Raw genomic sequence first — 20,560 nt, 5'->3', positions numbered from 1 at the left:
GGCACAATCATTCCCACTTTGAGGAAGTGGGCGATGGGGAGTAGAGAGTCTCGATAATGTGCCAGGTGACATACCAGGACTCAAACTCCCATCTTCCTGACAGCAACCCCCTGCCCCTCCTCATGGACTGTCACAATCAGTAAGGTCATCCTGAATAAGAAACTTCTGGACTGGATTTATCAATCAGTGCATGGCTATGAAATCACACAATCTTTTTTTTTTTTTTAATGTTTTTTATTTATTTCTAGGAGAGAGAGACAGCATGAGCAGGGGAGGGTCAGAGAGAGAGGGAGTCACAGACTGAAACAGGCTCCAGGCTCTGAGCTGGCAGTCAGCACAAAGCCCGACGCGGGGTTCGATCATGACCTAAGCGAAAGTCAGACGCTTAACCGACTAAGCCACCCAGGCGCCCCAGAATCACACAATCTCTTAACATGCTTCTCTATATCCCAAATTCCTTTTATTACATATATATGTATGTATTCTTTGAATTCTGTACATCTGCTCACCCTGATGAAATATTTTGATATCAAGAGGGTTTTTTTTCCTATCATGGCTAGAAACGGAAATAAGTGACCAAATGTTTGTAAACAAATTAGGTTCTACTGTGACAGACTTTTACTCAGTAAATTAATAACAATGCCCAGTGTTTCAGGAAGGTACTGGGAAGCATGCTTAGGAGCAGACCAAGTAGGGTGACTGCTCATAAAAACTGGCTTGAGGACAGAACTGATCACATCCTAAGAACAAGGACTCCTGTCCATTTCTATATCCATCAGGCCTGCTTTCTTCTCCAGGTCAGAGCCCTGTCCCTCCCGCCAAACCCCTTCGGGGAGGCCCTCAACCCTCTTCTGAAGCCTCGGGCCTTGGATATGCAGGTTTTAAATGTTCGAGCCCCATACCCTGGGTCTCAGCATGGCCCATCTCAGTGCAGCCCAAGGTCACCCGAGTCAGGTCGGATCATTCAACCCAGGATTCCAGGAACTACCTCCAAACTTGTGAGTCTTCCTGAGAAACTGGGTTCCTGTCCGGCTTGCTATGTCTATACCTCAGCCTAGGAGCCTCTGGGTCTGGGATCTTGTCTTTCTCTCACTAGATGCCGGGAGCCGCACTGGCCTCTCTGGATGGCAGTCACAGCAAGGAAATGGCAGTGTTTGCACAGCTACTGCCATGAGAAATGAAAACTGGTATCTCCTGCTACTACTGGCTCATGTTGTGCTGGTATTGACCAGGCCTCACAATATTCCATATCAGACCAATATTCTGAACACAGATACCTCATGAGGAAAAGCATATTCCTGCCTTTACAGGAGAGATTTTAGATGAAAGCTCTATGGATGATTGTCAAAAGGCTCTTCCTAAGGGCCTTGCAGATCCAAGACTTAGGGGGTTAAGAACACAAGAGTTACAATTGAGCCTGGCCCCGAGACAAAGAGCCTAATTTAGAGTTAAGGTACAGATAAGGGCAGAACTTAATACTTACACCTTCTCCTAATTGGTGATGTATGGCAGTCCCTTCCCCAAAGCCTACTTTCTGCAAACACCCTCCCTTACAGGTGGCTGGGATGAGGACAGATAAGAGTAGCTAAAGCATCACCCACAAACAAAAGGCTGACACATTTAGGGCCTCCATGGTGTTCACACATTCAGCATCAAATAGGTTTCCACAAACAACTTATTAATCAACTCAGAAACATTCATTTGAGAGCCAGACAGAATGACTCTTAGCCCATCTATACACTTAACCTATGACCTAACCTTAGCGTTATTAACTTAGAACAAATATGTATCCTGTCTTTTACTAAGAATACCCTGCTAAATCTTTAGTTATAAGATTTACTTAACCTCACTATAATTGGAATAGTTCTGCAAGAATATTTCTGTAAAACCTGCTTCTGTACACTTTCCAAAGCATCTTATCACAAAGAGTTATCCAGTGTAAAAATTCCTTTTCCTGATGTCATGTTATCATTTAACCTATAAATAAAGACACCAAAACCGACAGGACAGAGATGCCTGCCTGGTGATCAGAAAGAATCTCGGGGCTCTCTCACTCTCTGACTCGCCGACACCGTCCATCCTTCAGGGACCCCTGGACCTGCTGGTGCCGGCTCGGCCTCCAGCAACTTGACATCAGTGTTCTGGTCTCGGGGTCCCAGCCCTGGGGTTTAGGCCTTTGCTCCCTGCTGAAAACTCTGATTCAATTTGTTTCCAGCTAAGGCCTGACTGTTGATGTTTTAGAGTTAGGACACATTCTAATACTCTGAGTATTGGCTGCGCTTATGGAAAGCAAAGATTCCTGGGCCCCATCCTTAAACATTTTTAGTCAGTGGGTCCAGGGCCCTAGAACTTGTATTTCTCTTTTTTTAATGTTTTTTTTTTTTTTTTTTTTTTTGGAGCGGGGAGGGGCAAAAAGAGGGAGAGAGAGAATCCCAAGCAGGCTCTACACTGTCAGGACAGAGTCTGACATGGGGCCTGAATCCACACACTGTGAGATCATGACCTGAGCCAAAATCGACAGTTGGATGCTTAACTGACTGAGCCACCCAGGCACCCTAGAACTTGTGTTTCTACCATGAGTCTGAGTCAGCCAGTTACTGAGCAGCATTTCGGAACCTCTCTCAAAACCTTCTCCCTGCTTCAGAGAGGTGGGCAATGGTTCTCAGATGAAGTGCAATGGAATGTGCAGGTGGAAATAAGGGCCTCCTGTCTGGTCATTTCTCAGGGCCTCAGAATTCCAAACAGAGGCCACAGGGCTCTGGCAAGAACACAAGGAAGACAGAGTTCAAGGGCAGCTGGTGGCAGGGATGGGGCATGGCAGAGAAGATTCTGTGTCCCGACAAACAGCATCTGCGAGAGTGGCTTCTGAGGCACCACCTGTTTCTTATCCTGGTTCAGCCACTTACTGCTTGGGGAGTCTCTGTGCTCAGGTTCCACATCTACACTTGAGGGAGAATTATGGCTCTCACCTCAAAAGGTTGATAAGAAGAACACAAGCGTTAATTTATGTAAAATGCTTAAAGCATTGCATTATAGATGCCACGTAAGTATTTGTCATTTTTCTCACTACCTTTTCTATGCCAGGGACAGAAAAGGAGATGTACGAATCTGAAGCAGGCAGGACATTCTCTTCACCTCTCTCTTTCTTATGACCTAAATAGGCCTCTGCCTGAGGGCCTTTGCACTTACTATTCTTGTTTCTGGAATGCTCTTCCCTGGGTAATTCTTCCTCCATCACTTTACTTACATCTTTTGTTAAATCTCATTCCCTTAGAGACTCTTTCCCTGATCAACCCATTTAAAGAAGCCCTGATTCTGGCACGCTTTGTCCATACCCTGCTTTTTATTTCCCCAGAGCCTTATCATTACCTGATGTCCCATTTCACTTTGGTTTATTGCCATTTCCCTCACACTAAATGTAAACTCCATGAGAACAGAGACTGCTGTATGTTTGGTTCACTTCTGTGAACAGCACCTGGGGCAGTGCCTAGCAGGTAGCTGGCACTCAATCAATATTGAGTAAATGAATGAATGAACAAATGGATGAATGCATGCCCAGGCTGCCTGTGTTCATTCAGGGGTTGGGGAATGGTTGGGTCTAGGGGATTCCCAACTCCTGGAGTAACAGATGTGTGACAATAGCGCACTAGCATGGGCACCTCTGAAATGACAGAGTGAATACATGATCATCTCCAATGATGTGGTCCTTGACAAAGAATATGTTTGCTACAAAAGTAAATGTTAAGTATTGTCCTTCATTTGTGGAAACGATGTAAACCTACGTATAGACTCTGAGCCACCTCCTCAGGAGAGGTGACAGCTTTGCCAAGGAGTACACAAGCACACACACGGAGTCTGCCAGCACACACTTCTAGAAGCGTGATGATGCGGTTCCTCCTGGGCGGGGGCGGTCGTGGGGGACTGGCCTACAGGAACCTGGCCTTATTAACACCTGCCCCACAGACTTCCACCCTGGATGGAAAATGAGGACCCTGACTCTCAGAAAGGAGAAATTCTGCACATAGCGGTGGGCCATTCCTATGGAATTAGATAATCAGCACTCTCTGGTGTGAGATGTGATTGAGGGGCTGAGAAGGGAGAGGAATTTATGGTGTCTGAGGCAACAAACAGCTACATAAATTCCCTGAATCCATTTCAGGGAGTCAGTTGTTAACTTTATGGCACAAAACAGTTATTTCTGCCCAACCTTCCAAAATACAGTGCTAATGTAAATCCTGCCAAATACCTGATAATTGCCTTTTGATAACATATACCTTAAGAAGTGTCAAGACTCAGTAATGTTATTTTTAGAAGAAGTTTTCTTTTCCTACTTTATGGATTTTCTATAATTTTCTAGGAAATCTTATCAAGTTCCTAATTTCTAAAATCTCCCTACAGCGGAATAACAGCCCAATAAAGAGCTGAAAAACTGTAAATTAAATTTGTTCAAAATGGAGAGCTTTCATTTTCATAAGTGACAAAGAAGTCTGGACAGATTCATTTTAAAGTTTTAGAATCAGAAAAGGGAATTGAGGGTAGAAATGCTTCCATGTTTCCTATGATACACTTGTGGTTAATTATGGAGCATTTAACATTTTTTTCCTTAAAAGGAAATATTAACTCAAATTGTTCACAAATCTAAACCAAGGACTTATGACATACCTTTAAAACAAAGCAGTGGTCAGTAGGAGCTTTGTATTTCATTTTACACTGAATCCCGTAGTAAATGTTGACATTTTCAAACTGTATAAAGCATGCCAGATCTCGAGATGTCTGAAAGAGAAGGGAAACAAAATCACCTTCACTGAGTTGACAGCTAATTTTTCAAGGTCGTCCTTGATGGCACAACTAAGGATTACATTTTAGCAGAAAAATATTGAATTTCAGTAACTTATTTAAGCTTCTATCAAGTATAAGTCTTCTAAAATTAAGCCTGCATTTTAAGAGGTAAATGAGCACACTCAGGACGAAACAGTGTTCTATAAACCCAGAAATGGAGCAAAAGATTATACTGCTGTTCTAGCACCTGCGTGTGGACTCAGGCGCAGAGCTGACTGCCTAACCTTGAGTCATTGTTATTGATGCAGTCAAGATAAGGTGACTGACCATCTGGTCAGAAATTTCATTTTAGCTTTTGCCATTCTAAGTCAGTGATGGATTTCATGATTGAACATTAAAAAAGAAAAAGTCCTTCTCAGGATGAACAATAAGGTAAATCTGATGCTCAGTAAATTAGCACATACTTCATGCACTTTTCCCAGAGAAAAAGGATTCCTTTCATGCTTTCTCATTAGTGCTGGTGGTGTTGCTATGGAAACCGAAACCTCTCCTCCATGTATAATATGGGTTGTGAGGACTGCAACCTCTAATCTACATATTTGGTTACACTTCTGTTATAAATTCGCTCTATTACTGTTTTTTTTTTTTTTTTTACCTTCACAGGTTAGTGAATAAATAATAGAGGGCAGGATTGCTACACCTTAGTGCACAATTAGTCCTTTATATATGGTTGCACAGTTTTTTTCTTGCAAGATATTTTCTTCTGGCTTTCCAAAGTCTTGTGTTTTTTAATTAAAAAATAGAATATGTTCATCATAATTTTTAAAAATAATGTATTAGACATATATATAAGAAAAAGAAAATCTTCCTCCACACTCCTTTTTTCTAATTCCAGTCTCTTCTCTGGAAGTACCGTTGTTAATAGTTTGGAAGTACCCTTCCAAATGCTTCTGGGTGATCATTTATATACTTTTGTGTGTACAGGCATACATACATACATACATACACATACACAATTTGAAAAATATGAATGAAATTTTACTATACTGTCCTATGAACTTGTTATTTTCTTAAGAGGGGGTCTTTCTATGTCAAGACATATGAATGGGTACCTCGCAGTCACGTAATGGCTGCACAGCATCTCACTGAACAGGTGCAATGATTTATTGAGCCATCCTACCCAAAATGACTAGAGGTTATTGCAATATTTTGCTCTTGCAAAAAATACTGTGCATATGAGCAAATATTTCCATGGGACAGATTGCTAAATGTGCAGCTGCCATTTCAAAGGGTATTCCCCTTTATATTTGAGTAGATGTTGTTAAATTGTCCCCCAATTTGGCTGTACCGATCTACATTCTCGCCTCTAGAGCACGACTGTGCCCACTTTTCTTACTCAGTCCTGCTGAAATTTGGATATTAACAATATTGTTAATTTTATCAATCCCATAGGAAGAAATATTTCACTTTTTAATTTACATTTCCCTGATTACTAGTAAGACAGAGCAACTTTTTAATTGTTCACTGGCTACTGATATTTCTTTTTCTGTAAATTTTCACTTAATAAGCATTGCCATCTTTCTGTGAGTAGGTTTATCTTTTTCTTATCGATTTGTTGAGGTCTTTATACTTTATGGATATTCATATTTGGTTATATATGCTGAAGTGTATGTACTCTTTGACTCCAGAGCTAGTCTTTAACAACTTCTTTGGTATCCTTGGCTGTAAAGAATTAAACAACATTCTATACAGTCAAATTTGTCAATTTTCTCCTTTATAATTTTAAGCTTTTAGTCTTGCTAAAGAAGGTTTCCCCAACTCTGAATTATGAAAATATTAACCCATGTTTTTTAGAAGAAAATTTAAAAGAAAATATAGATAAAAGAAGGTTTTTAACATTTTTTTCTAAATAGATTTAATCAGCCTAGGATTTAATTTGGAGTATGATATGAGGTAGGAAACTACTTTCTCCAAATGGTGATGCAATTATTTCAATGCTATTTATTAAATACCATACTGTTTCCCTATTGCTATAAAATGCTCACTTTACTTTTCCTTATATTATCAGATCTCAGTGTTCATCTGTTTTCTCTACTATAGTTTTATCTAATGTTAGGAGGAGGGGTTCTGCCTCAATGTTCTTCACATTTTTTTTTTTGGAACAGTACCTCTTCTGATGAATTTTAAAATCAGTCTGTGAACTTCAAGTCAAAAAATCTTACTGAAATTTTTCTTGGGATTTAATATATAAAAAGTTTGGTGAGGGGGCGCCTGGGTGGCTCAGTTGGCTAAGCATCTGACTTGAGCTCAGGTCATGATCTCACAGTTTGTGGGTTCGAGCCCCACATCTGGCTCTGTGCTGACAGCTAGCTCAGAGACTGGAGCCTGTCTTCGGATTCTGTATCTCCCTCTCTCTCTGACCCTCCCCTGCTCACACTGTCTCTATCTCTCTCTCAAAAATAAGTAAAACATTAAAAAATTAAAAAAAACGAAAGTTTGGGGGGAATTCATATCTTTTCATCTAACCACATGGTACATTTCTATGTATTCAGTTCTATTTCAGTTCCTTCATTAAATTTTATATTTTATGCCATATAGGTCTTGAACATTTCCTGTTAAGTTTATTGTTAGGTATTTTGTATTTTTTGTTTCTACTATGCATGAAATACTTCACATTATATTTTAATTAGCATATTGTTTGTACAAAAGAAAATTAATTTCTTGTTTGGTATATTTATTTGGTCTTAACAGTTTTTCAGTTGAGTGTCTTATATCGTCTGGTAGAAAATCAAGTCAAGAATGAATAAAGAGACTTTGGGGTACCTGGGTGGCTCAGTTGGTTGAGCATCTGACTTTTGATTTTGGCTCAGGTCATGATCCCAGGGTCATGAGATAGATCCCTGTATCAGACTCTGTGGTGAGCGTGGAGCCTGCTTAAGATTCTCTCTTTCTCTCTCTCTCTCTCTCTCTCCTCCCTCCCCCCACCAGCCCTCTCCCCCACTTGGGCTCTCTTTCCCTAAAATAAAAAATTTTAAAAAATTAAAATAAAGGTGAATAGAATTTTGTCTCTTCATTTCCAAAAATTCTGCTTCTTATTCTTTCTCTTGACTCCTGGCTCCTTCCATTCCAAGGTTAATAGTAGCAGTGAGAGAAAGTAATCATGCCAAAACCAATGTGAACATTTCTAATTTTATCACTAAATGTGTTGTGACAGGTTTACTTATACATCTCATTTACATGTAAATGCCAAAGACGTAGCACTTCCAAAATAATTTGTGCATCAGCTGTTACATCCCCAGAGTGGGGCTGGACTGAAGGTGGCACAAATGGGAAGGTATCAGTTCTCTAACATTGACACTAAGCAGGCCCACTAGCTGCCCTCCACCAAGCATTACCCATATTGCCTCTCCTGCATTCCCACAGACATAAGAGAGTCTTCTAACTAGAAGGGCAGATCTGGATATTTCCCATGACTTCACCTGCTTGGGAATGTGGGTCAAGTCTTATTAGATGCCTGCAGTTTGTACATATGCCATTTGGTGGTGCCCTGGATTCAGCAGTGAAGGCAAAATGCTTCAGCGTACCCCAGATATAGAGGACAGAGGTATCCTAAAGCTTTTTAATGGTAAGCAAAAAATGGAAATGCCCCAAGTCTCTAAAAAAAGGTCTTAGGAAAAGCTAATGGTCAGAATGAGAGTCTAAATTCATTTCAGAGATGAAGAATTTATGATATGCTTGTAGATCTGAGGCAATAATTAATCCTGAATCACCAAATAGAAGTTAAATGAGAGCTAAGATCCGCTCCTAAAACAGTCAGGGAAAAGCATATAGCATAACTCAGAGAATAATTTAAATGTTCAGAGAATAAGGGCTACAATCTTCATGTATATCTGTCAACACTTATACCTCTATGATTCCAGATAGAAGTTTATATATAGACTACAGAACACAAGAGTAAATACAGGTGGAAAAAGTCCTCAGAAATAGGTATGTAAAGAAACAAACTACTCTCTAGAAAAGTGCTGCTGCTATAATTTTTGAAACCTGACTTCAAAATAGATAAAATCCTTTACTAACTTCAGGAAAAAGCTATGGAAAAATTCAAAAGGACTTCTGTTAATTCTGTCAGAATAGAGTATGTATTTGTGTAAACATTATAGTAACACGAATCTCAGAGTAAAGGAGTATGTTTAAATTGCCATCTGAGGATTTCTTCAGTTTCATTTTCATAAAATGATTTTTTGATAAACTGCTTTATTTTTTCTGACCTTAGTCTTTCCTTTGGGTACGTAATAAATTCCAGAAGCCCGTAAAAGAAAATAGCGCCTTTTCCAGGATTTCTTTCCATCTTCTTTCAAATAAAGAGCTCCTTCAAGTTCTGGCACAATGATGGATGTTCCACAGAAACTTTCCTGAAATTGAGATTTCGATTATGGAGAACACATGAAAGAAAAAACACAAATTTCTGTTCACATTTAAACAAACTATGGCAAACCAGCCTTTTAGCCAAGCCAGCGAAAAGTCATTTGTCTGTAAGTCTGAATGCATGCACTTACACTGCACACCGTCTGCCAAAAGAGGGCAAGGATATCATGGTGGTTGAATCTTAGCTCTTGAGTTAGACCTCCTGGCTTCTCCACCACTTAGGTTTGTGACCATGGGCAAGTCACTAAGTCTCAGTTCCTTTACTTGCAAAAATGGAGTAATAATAGCCCAACTTCATAAGAAAGGTTATGAGTACAATCTTGGTATACTGTAAAAGTGAGCATTAAATAAAGGCTATTTCTGTTATTATAAGTTGGAAAATAGAAAAAGTATTCCTTTTCCTATAAGTAAACAAATGGCTATTTTACTGCTAGTAAACAGAAAAATTAGAATATATAATCCTCCACATAAATATGTGTATGTTAACTTACTCTTGGGATAGTTTTCTTATTGAAGAATGAAGAAGGCAATTATTGGTACTCTGGTATTGGAAAAGGAGAGGGACAAAGCAAATTCTCTACGTATAGATTTTCAAATGTCAAAACTTGCATATAATGAAGTCTTAGTAAATTTCTTTTAAAAGCAATGAAGTAAAAAGTACATTATCATTCTATTCCAGTTCAAATAGTCAAACTTATTTTTGGCTTTCTGTTTTTGTAACTCTCAACCACCTTCTATTCCATCACATAAATGTAGAATAACTTTTCATTTGTACCCTGCCAGGAAAAATATATGTAGCGGAGCTGGGACACATTTTTGTTCAAATTCTCCCCCATATCGCTCTTCAATCAGATATTTGGCCCAAATTAAAAAGCAGGATAGTGCTGATTTTTCATAGCATAATATGCTTCATATTTTCTTTAACATCCAGCCTTTAATACACTGCTGAAGTCCTAGAACAAGAACTATTCAGGCAATTGTATAAATCAAGGCACAAGCTGTCCCTGAGTTATGGACAGCTGATGATTAAAAACAAATGGCTGTGTTAGGAAACTTCACTCTCCCCTTCCCTGTCTGTCAGTCACCATCACTGCTAGGTACACTCAGAACCTGAATCTCCTTGCTGCTGGGCACACCTGGTGTTTTCTCTTCCCTGATGCAACCTGGAGTCTGGTAAATGCAGAGAACGTCCCCCTTCCCACTGTTGCGCCTCTGCGGGAAATACCCACTGGGTATTTGGATCTTGGTCCCAGAAGCCAGAATTTGTAACATTTTTCAGGACCTTGGGAGTGGCAGAAGGTCCTGGTGCCTGCTCCATCTGGTACAGGCCTGCGAGAACGTAGTGGGGAGAGAGACCTGTGCGGGAGCCTGGCCGGATCTTGGTGAATAAGAGAGAGGGTGCTAGTCAATGTCAGCAAACTGGCTCCAGGCATGAATGGATGGGGGCCCAGAGCTCACCAGGTCATCTGAGTTTTCAGAAGAAGCCTCAAATCTACTAACACAAGAAAAGCTCAAGCCATTTTTGAGGGTGAAGGAAACCTGTGCTGGAGCCCTACACAGATTTTCTTCACCCCCACAGATCTTTGATCTCTGCACTCATCTGCATTATGTGCTGGGAATAGAGCCCTGATTTTTAGCATAGTTACTATGTGAAAACTCACTAGGAGTTAAAAACAAACAAACAAAAAAAAAACAACCATCAAATGAGCTTCTGGAACACGCCCCTATAGTGATAATCAAGAACATCTGCACAGTAAACGACCCCGTGCTTCCACTACCACCCTGGATCGCTGTAATTCAATATGATCCAGGGCACTGAAGTTCTTGGACTTGCCCCTTAACACCCGAACCTCAATGGCAGACCCAGACCTGTGTCAGGTCTCCTAACGCAAAGCTTACACTTCTTACCACACCTGGCTACTGAAAGAACATCTTAGAATTCACTGTAAAGAAGGTTTGGAAATCCTTATATCTGACTTCTGGGGAGACTTCAGTAATGAAAAACATGGAATGGTAAGAGACGGGTTTTATGTGGATTCCTAAGTGTTTTAGTCGAGAATCACTAACCCAACTTCATGAAAGTAAAATATAGTCTAAAGCCATACTTTTAAACGACTCAAAGAACCAGTTTAATTATCTTAATAGCTATAATTTAGTAATAATTTGATTTTAAAACCCCAAGTTAAAATTTCAGTGTGTCTCAGAATATCCCATTGTTCCAAGAAGCAAATAATTTAAAAATAGATACAGTTAACATCTTTCTCTTTTCTTCTACTCGGCAGAATTACACTTACCTCAAGTAAGGATTCCTTATTCTTAGCATTCATTTTCTCACTTGTTTCCTTCCCTTCTTTTTTTCCTTTGTTATCCAAGTAAAAATTCTAAAAAAAATATTAAAAGATCAGAATCAGTTAAGGGTTCGTCGCCATGCTAGCTACTGCAAGGGACTCACTGTTTGCTGGAGAGAGAAGATGCAGCTATAGGAAAAAAAAGTGGGGACCACAGCATATAGTATCTGTCAATCAAACACCTACTGAAGGTTTACCAAGTACTGACTAATGAGGTAAAACTTTCTCTTCTTCCCCTTGTGCACAATCAATGAGGAAGCAAACATAAGACAGAAAACACTAGCAAAGGAGAGGACAACATTTCATTGTTAATTGTCTGGAACAGGTGTCAAATGCTAGAAGGTGGGAGACCCTATGTGCTGGAAGAGCCTGGGTGTGGCTTGTGGATTTCATGCAGCCTCCCAAGGGCCTATGGACTAGAGATTCCGGCTGATGAAGAGAAACTTGAAATCCAGATTTTTATAAACATTAAGTCCTAACTATTCAGTTTGAAAACCGTGGCACAGAGTTTGCCGCTTGGCAACTTCTAAGGACAGACAGAAGCAGAAAGGACATTTCTGGAAAGAGAACTAGCCTCACAACGACAGGGAAGACCATGGTTCTAAAGCATTCATGACTGGGTGCACAGTCTCTAAGTGGGGTTTGTATTAATCTATGTATCATATCTTGTTAATACTGAGTATCAATGAGAGGGCTGAAACTAAATGTTAAATGAGTAAGTTTCCAAAAAATCACGAGTATCCAAGGGTTAATCTTCACATATCCAGTGCAGGTGAGGTATCAATATACAGAGTGATTATTATGAGTGACCAGTGTCATGATTAAAACACTGAGGACTTTATGTGAAAATGTAGAGTTTTATAAAATAATGCATGAAAAAATGTACTAAAACTAGAACATATGCCTCTGGAGCACAGTGATTAAATTAAGGGCTCTCCTGAATTTAGACACAAATCTTTAAATACGTCATAAGAATGTTCCTACAAGCATGATCCCCAGATTAGCTTGACGCTCAATAAAATGTATGTTCTTGGGATCCCCATCTATGGACCTGGAGCCTCTGGGGCAGGGCCTGGAAATCTGCATTCCAACACACTTCCTGCATGATTTTTATTTACAATGAATTTGAAGAAAAGAGTGTACTGCAGGTGGCCAAAAGACACAGGAAACGATGCTCAACATCACTCATTATCAGAAAATTAAACATACAAATTAAAACTACAATGAGATATCACCTCACATCTGTCAGAATGGCTAAAATTAACACAAGAAACAACAAGTGTTGGTGAGGACACGGAGAAAAAGGAACACTCACGTGCTGCTGGTGGGAATGCAAACTGGTGCAATTATTTTGGAAAACAGGATGGAGCTTCCTCAAAAAGTTAAAAATAGAACTACCTATGATCCAGGAATCACACTACTGGGTATTTACCCCAAAAGTACAAAAACACTAATTCAAAAGGATACATGCACCCCTATGTTTATTGCAGCATTATTTACAAGAACCAAATTATGGAAGCAGCCTGGGGTCCATAGATAGATAAATGGATAAAGAACACACACACACACACACACACACACACACAGAGGAATATTACTCAGCCATAAAAATGGAATGAAATCTTGCTGTTTGCAACAACGGAGATGGAGCTAGAGACTAAAATGCTAAGTGAAATAAGTCAGTTAGAGAAAAACAAATACCATATGATTTCACTCACATGTGGAATTTAAGAAACAAAACAAACAAGCAAAAGAAAAAAAAAAGAGGGATACAAATCAATAAACAGACTCTTAACTACAGAGAACAAACTGATGGTTACCAGAGGGGATGTGGGTGGGAGGATTGGGGAAATAAGTGATGAGGATTAAGGAGTGCACTTTTCATGGGAAGCACTGGGTGATGTATGGAATTGTTGTATCACTATATTGTCCACCTGAGACTAATAGAGCACTGTATTTAAAAATTTTTTTAAGTTTATTTATTTATTTATTTATTTAGAGAGAGACAGGGGAAGGAGCGGGGGGGGGGGAGAGAGAGAGAGAGAGAGAGAGAGAGAGAATCTCAAGCAGGTTCCACACTTTCAGCATGGAGTCCTATGCAGGGCTTGAACTCATGAACCGTGAGATCATGACCTGAGCTGAGATCAAGAGTCAGACGCTCAACAGACTGAGCTACCAAGAGGCCCCTACAGTGTTTTTGTTTTAAAGAAAATGGAAAAAACCCATGAAGTAAATCTGAGCTGGAGTTCAGGGAGGGTTAGTCCTTAGAATGGACCCACTGCCCTGGGTCAGAACTTCTCATCAGTCGTGTGGTCAGCTAACTCAATTTGAGCTGCTCTGTAGCAAGCAGTGGGACTCAGGAGTTAACTCCTTATCTGTTTCACATGGAAACTGTGGACAATCTGAGCTGAATAATAACAGAACTTTAAAATAGGAAATGAGACTTTCAGTTACAGCTTGCTCTCTTTTCTCACAACTGAAAATGCAAGATTTCAGGGCAGCTGGTAGAGGAAAGAAACGGAGAGAATACATTACTTTGTAATACCACCTTCTTGGAACAAAGAGTAAACCAAGCAGTTCTCAGTCCAGAAACAAATATTCGTGAGTACTCTATGTAAAACATCACTGTGCCTAAGAATCTTTTTCTGTCCCACTGAGAAGATACCTATAAATAGATAGCGACTGATCTTTAGATGGGGAGCTACATGAGACACTGTATAAATTCAAAAGGAGCCATGTCTATAGGTTTTCAGAAGGGGAAAAAAAATCACTGTAGACTGAAATGGCCAAGGAAGACTTTACAGAGGAGGTCAAAGTTTGCACTAGGCCTGAAAGATGTTCAGTATTCAGAGAGGGAAAAGGAATAAGGAAGATATTCAAGGCAGGGAGGAGAGCACGTACAAAGGGATGGAGGTAGTTAAACACTGGGAGTCTTCCAACCACTGGTGAAAAACCAGTCTGGCTACAGCTGGGGATAAACACAGCAAACCTGATGAAGACCAGACCCTCACTTCAGATCCTTCTCTTCTTGCCTGGGTCAGAATCCACTCAAGGCCCATCACTGGGTGCCTGGACACTGCTTCTCCCCCACCTACAATGGGCAGATCTAATGTCCTTGCCCCACTTCAGCTGGGGTCAGCCACATGACTTGTTTTGGCTAACAGAGTGTGGGGGAAAGGGAGAGGGCATCAATTCAGAGCAGGGCATTTGAGAGGCTGTGTCGTGTGTCTCCACTTACTCTCCTGCACTCTAGCCGGTCGCTGTGGGAAGTGTGTGTCACAGGTGGCTGCTGGTGTGAGGACAGTAAGAAACCAGTGAACTACCTGCATCTGACCCACATTCTGGAGCCAAGGATGAGGACCTGCAGAGTCAGGAGGGAGGGAATGTCTGTGGCTGTAAGCCACTGGGATTCTGAGGTTGTTTATATGCACCAAACACTGACTGATACAAACGGCCACACAGGCTGGTGAGTGGATCTAGAGCACTGAAGTCTGGGGTAGACTTTCCTTTAAAATAGGAAGCCATAAAAGAGACCATAAATGTGATTACTGGAAGACTTTCCTGCTGCTCGGCCTGGTCCAGGACAGTCAAGGATGAGCCTTGGCAGGAGAGAGAGTTGGAAAGGAATGGCAGAAAGATACCATGGTGTAAGGTTCCCCCCAGTGGCTGGCACTCTTCTGCACCTGAAGAGAAGCACAAAGATGTGTTTCTCTCTCTGTTCCTCACTTGCACAACCAATAGCAAACCACAGTCACTACCCAATTTCAGTTAAGGAATAGAACAAATAAGGGAATGAAAACTGCCTAGACTATCAACAATGATTATTGTTGGAGTAGAGGATTATGGGTAATTTAAATTTCATTTCTTCTATTTGTCAACTTTTTTCTTTATAATACATTGTATTATTTTTGAAGTCAGAAAAATAAAATGTTATTAAAAGAAATAAAAAGCAATTCAATAAGCAAGCAACCTTATATTAACTGTTTTGCCAATACCCTCTTTGAAAAACAGATTCTTTGGGTTCCTAGCAAGAAGGACTAATGTTAATACCGGAGACTTCTCTACCACCAGAGACACTCTTCAGTTTTTATTTTTTAAAATATTCATTTGAGAGAGAGAGAGAGCGAGCGAGCGAGCAAGCAGAAGAGGGGCAGAGAGACAGAGGGGGAGAGAAAATCCCAAGCAGGCTTCATGTTCAGAGATGAGCCCAACACGGGGCTGGATCTCACAATAGCAACATCATGGCCTGAGCTGATATCAAGGGTTGGACGCTTAACCGACTGAGCCACACAGGTGCCCCTAAACCTCTCTTTTGGTTTCAGGCAACATCACTGGTCTTTGCACAGTGGGGCTACGTGTCAGCATAACCCTGGGGAAACAAAACTCTTCAGGTACCAGCTGACTTCCACTGAACATCTGGCACTTACTGAGGAATAGCAGACTACCTGTGATTCCAATCAAGTGGGAAGAGGAACCTTTCTAATGACAACCACACAGAGAAATGAAGCTGCTTTTTAAATAAAGTTCCTCTTAGATAGTAAGGTTTTTCTGTCCCAACTTCCTTTACCCAAAAGAAGCAGTACCACTTTGGCAAGAGGGGCCTCTCTATCCTGACTCTACACGTTATTTTTTTTTAAGCTTATTTATTTATTTTGAGAGAGAGAGCACAAGTGGGGGAGGAACAGAGAGAGGGAGAGAGAATTCAAGCAGGCTCTGTGCTCACAGCACACAGCTCACAGCGGGGCTCAAACTCATGAACTGTGAGATCACAACCTGAGACAAAATCAAGAGTCGAACATTTAACTGACTGGGTCACTCAGGTGCCCCTTGACTCCATGTTTTAAAGGGTCCCTGCTTTGACCCTCACTCAGCCACTCCCCCACTAACAGGATAACAAGTCTATGGGGCCAAAGGGATATGCCCACCTGGAGCCAATGATCTCCACATTTCAGTCCATACTCCACAGACTCAGGACATTGGAATTCCCTGCCCAAATGGCCGTGAGGCTCTGCCCTATACCCAGCGCCAGAGGGTAGATGGCATGGCGAGTGTGTGCATCTAGGCCAGAGGGTGGTCAAGGGGCAGCTGTCTGCAGGAGAGTGATGAGTTGTATGAAGCCTACTCTCTGGGCTGGAGTGTCCACATCATGTGCACAAGGCCCGGGTGGGACAGGATAGATGGGGTGGGTGGAGGGCTAAGTCTAGGAGCAGGCCATGAGCACCTCCATGACACCACCTTCTTGCACAGAACTTAAAAGAAATCTAAGAATACTAAGGCCAAACTTTTAGGTCATTATGAAGGCACATAGGTAGGAACACAGAACACGTTTAACTGTTTATTCACTTGACTTAGAACTTTAAATATATAGATATATTGCCTATAGGCCTTCAGTCTACTCTTGCCCCAGGCCCCATAACTATTGGGGGTGGGCGTTCTGAGAGGCCTATCCTCCATTCCCTATGGGATTCCACAGTGCCTCTCACCCCATCCATTTTTTGTCTTTTTCTAGTCATCAGGCCTACCTGAAATGCAAAATACAAATATAAAACAATTTCTTTAGACTATTTCACTTTGAAGAGTTGCTTAATTTTCTGGGATACTTGAAGCCTTGGGAGACTTTCTCAACTATAGAACAGCCACAATTGTTAATGACTAGAACTGACATCTCTCCTTCCTCAACCTGAGTTTTTCTGCCCATCAACCTACCTTCTTTAAATCACCCCCAAGGCAGCCCAGGCTATAACAGGACTCGATCCCTGACAACTCTGTCTTGGGGCTTAGAATATGGTGTTGAACACCTCTCAGCAGCCCATAGTATCCTAGCTGTACTTCATTGGCTGCCAGCCCCATGCCTCCAGACACACGGCCAAACATGCCCCCATGGTATGCATCTGTCCTCTGCATGGACCTCACTTCCTAAACAATGCTGGTTACTGCTTTTATTTTCCACTAGCTTGTAAATGCTTCTTCTCCTTCTGCCTATTATATCCAGAAGACAACCCCTGGCCTTGCATCTCACCTTCCCTGGCTTTATTTTAATACAATGTAGATGCTCAATGTAGATGTGTTTGCTGGTAGTTCTTGAGCAAATGCCTGGCGTCATGGGGAACCTAGGGATTAAATCCTTACCTCCTTAATTTGTCCTGAACACCTTCAGGTAGCCTGAGATTAGATTCCTATGCACACTTCTTTGATTCCCTGCACAAAAACTTGTGAAGTTATGCAACACCACTGTCCCAGATTAAAGTCTGGCCTGGCCCCACTGTGATCACCCTAATCTAAGAGCACCACTGACACCTTCTGGAGACATGTCCTCTCACACGCTTCCATCGCTTCTCTTCTCCAGATTATTCTCTACAATTAAGCAAACTAAAATAATGATATGTATTACACTTTGTGTGAATGATGGCCTTTACTTCTCACAGCACATTTCTAAAAACAAATTATCCTCATTTTCAGACAAGAAAATAGTGACCTGGTGAAGTCAGGGAATTTGCTCAAGGACCCATAGCTAACAAGCAACAGAGTCAGGATTCAAATCTCACCAGTCTGACTTTAGGACCCACACTCTTGGCCACTCCAGGATACTGCTTTACAGTGAGAGGCAGTTTGGTAGAGACAAATTTGAACAGAAAACACCATGTTTTACGAAGCTGTCACTAAAAACCCTCAGCACAGCCTGTCAGGTCCACCAGTCTGGGCCCGTGCACCACTTTCCCATAGCGCTCTCGATGGCAGCCTCAGTGTAACTTTCTACTCCTTGAACATGGCACATAGTCTTGATGATAGGCCTTTATAATCCTTCTCTATGGCTTGGAATCTCCCCTCCCTTTGTGAACATGAGAAACAGCGCTTCTTCAGGAAGGCTGTCTCTGATCCCAAGGACTTGAAAGACCCTCCTGCTGGAGGCTTCCAGAGTCTCTTGGTCTGTCCCTATTGAGGTATACACTTCACTGGCTATCATCACCTAAGTGTCCTTATTGTTTGACAAGAAGTTCAATGACACCCACCTTCCTTGAGCCTCCTAATGGCTGAAGATGAAAATGACACAAATCATTACTTTATAATACTTGTGACAGATTCAGAAGCAGAAGACAGTTAATTTAACTGTGGGAGAGCCTGAGCCACCATTCAAGGCCAGGCTGTGTTCAATGGTGTCCCCCTTGGAGTATATACTGAAGCCCCTCCAAGGGTAGATGGGTATCAATTTCCACACCCTCAACTTCCATGCATACTCTTTTCTAAAATGGATCTTCCTGACAATGGAAGGCCCTTTTACCACTTCCCAAGAGAAGGCATACCTCACAACCACACAGAATGCTTACTGCCCTGAGTGGGAAGCTCAAAGGCTCGAAACAAGGGGCAAACTTGAAACATGGGTGTTGAGAGAGGGAAAGACTACCACTCAAAACAAATCTTTTGGGAAGTCAAGTGGTTTCTAACTCTTTGCTTTTACACAATGGAAGGCACCTAATCATGTTATGTAGTGTATTAAAAGAACCATCAGTGATCCCTCAGTGACAGGTAACTTGGAAGGAGTTCAAGGAATTGAATGGCATTGCTCTCACCAAGCTCTTCTATTCCACATATTTATGTGAACAAGGTTTCTCACTGCCTGCATCTATAAAAAGTATTTAACTTCTATGGAAATGAAAAGCAGGAATATAATTGAAACTGAACATTCATCCTTTTGTCCTGGAACTAATCAGAGGGGAAAAAAGATTTCATCTATTTATCTCATTAAGAGATGTTTCCCCCCAAGATTTTTACTTTTTAAGATTAATATCAATAGTTATAATTTTCATTTTTTAAAATTGTTAACCAATTTAATGTTTTAAAATTGTTTAACCAACTGTGTAATTCTTTTAAGACTTAAGTGCCTTATGATGACAGGAAATTAAAAAATTACATACCAATTTAGAAACATAATTTGTTGAAGAGAAGTAGGAGAGAGAGCTCAATCAGAGACTTTTAGGCATAAAAATATATTTTAATAGGAGAAATCGTTGGGGAGAAAATGGAATGGGAATAGTTCAAGGGGAAAAACAAGGAACAATATAAAATTTCCCAAATGTTAAAATGGTTTGTTGCATAACACCAGGAGTGAGCCCTAATGTAAACTATGGACTTGGGTTGATCAATGTAGGTTCACTGACTGTAACAAATATATCACTGTGGTGGGGGATACTGATAGTGGGGGAGGATATGTATGTGTAGAAAGTATAGGGAATGTTCTCAATTTTACCATGAATTGAAAACTGCTCCAAGAAATAAAAGTCTATTAACAAAAAGCTATTCATGCACTTCTTACATGGAAAAGAAAGCAAATTGTCATGAAACTATTTAGACTCCACTGGATAGCTTTTAAAGATATCAAAATTCATAATATGCTAGTCATTGCATTATTTGCATCTAATTAAACTAGTGTTGAAAAATTCCGGATATCAACATATGTGAGGTGGCATAAAGCTTTTCATATTTCTTCCAGGCGGTATGCAAGCACAAAAGTTTGACACGCGTTCATAGAGGCAGCCACCATCTGAGGTTGGCCATAAGAGGCTGTGTGGGAGAGAGGAGCAAGCAAAGGAGGGAGAGGGAGAGGACGGGCACTGCTTCCTGAGGGACAGAGGGATAGAGGCCCAAGGAAGGGCTGGGCCCAAGATGCCCCAGCTGTGGTCCCCACAACTTTCTGTTCCCAGTGCCAGCTCCTGGGTGGCCTGGTCATGCTTCCTAACTTTCATCCCATGAAATGCCTCTGAATCATTTCAATAATCACACTGAAAAAAATTCTAGTTAGCATACTCTCTGTTTCCGTGATTAAGTGATCTGAGTGATCCTGTGCACTCAGGCTTCAGCAGTGGCTCTCTGAAGAACCACTGATTGTTTTGGGTCTTCACCAAGTTTCAATAGCTAGGCTCATATGTGGTTCTTGCCTCTTGGGAGTGAAGCCAGAGCAATGACTGTCCAAAAGAATGATAAGTAGTTCTTAAACAGAATAGGGCATAACA

General features: G+C 41.0%; 1 protein-coding gene across 1 annotated transcript in view; it reads right to left on the bottom strand.

The window, feature by feature from the left end:
• Window positions 1-20,560, bottom strand: part of LOC120222614 (amyloid beta precursor protein binding family B member 1 interacting protein) — a 105,039-nt gene that overhangs the window by 21,020 nt on the left and 63,459 nt on the right. Inside the window, exons 8-10 of the mRNA XM_039220500.1 lie at window positions 11,499-11,585; window positions 9,048-9,191; window positions 4,663-4,773 (exon numbers count right to left, since the gene is read on the bottom strand). Coding sequence (XP_039076431.1) covers window positions 4,663-4,773; window positions 9,048-9,191; window positions 11,499-11,585 — 342 coding nt within the window. The remainder of the gene's footprint in view (window positions 1-4,662; window positions 4,774-9,047; window positions 9,192-11,498; window positions 11,586-20,560) is intronic.

Source organism: Hyaena hyaena, unplaced genomic scaffold (assembly GCF_003009895.1).
Source record: "Hyaena hyaena isolate Hyena2069 unplaced genomic scaffold, ASM300989v1 scaffold_896, whole genome shotgun sequence".
Taxonomy (NCBI): domain Eukaryota; kingdom Metazoa; phylum Chordata; class Mammalia; order Carnivora; family Hyaenidae; genus Hyaena; species Hyaena hyaena.
This window is presented reverse-complemented; position numbering and strand designations above follow the sequence as displayed.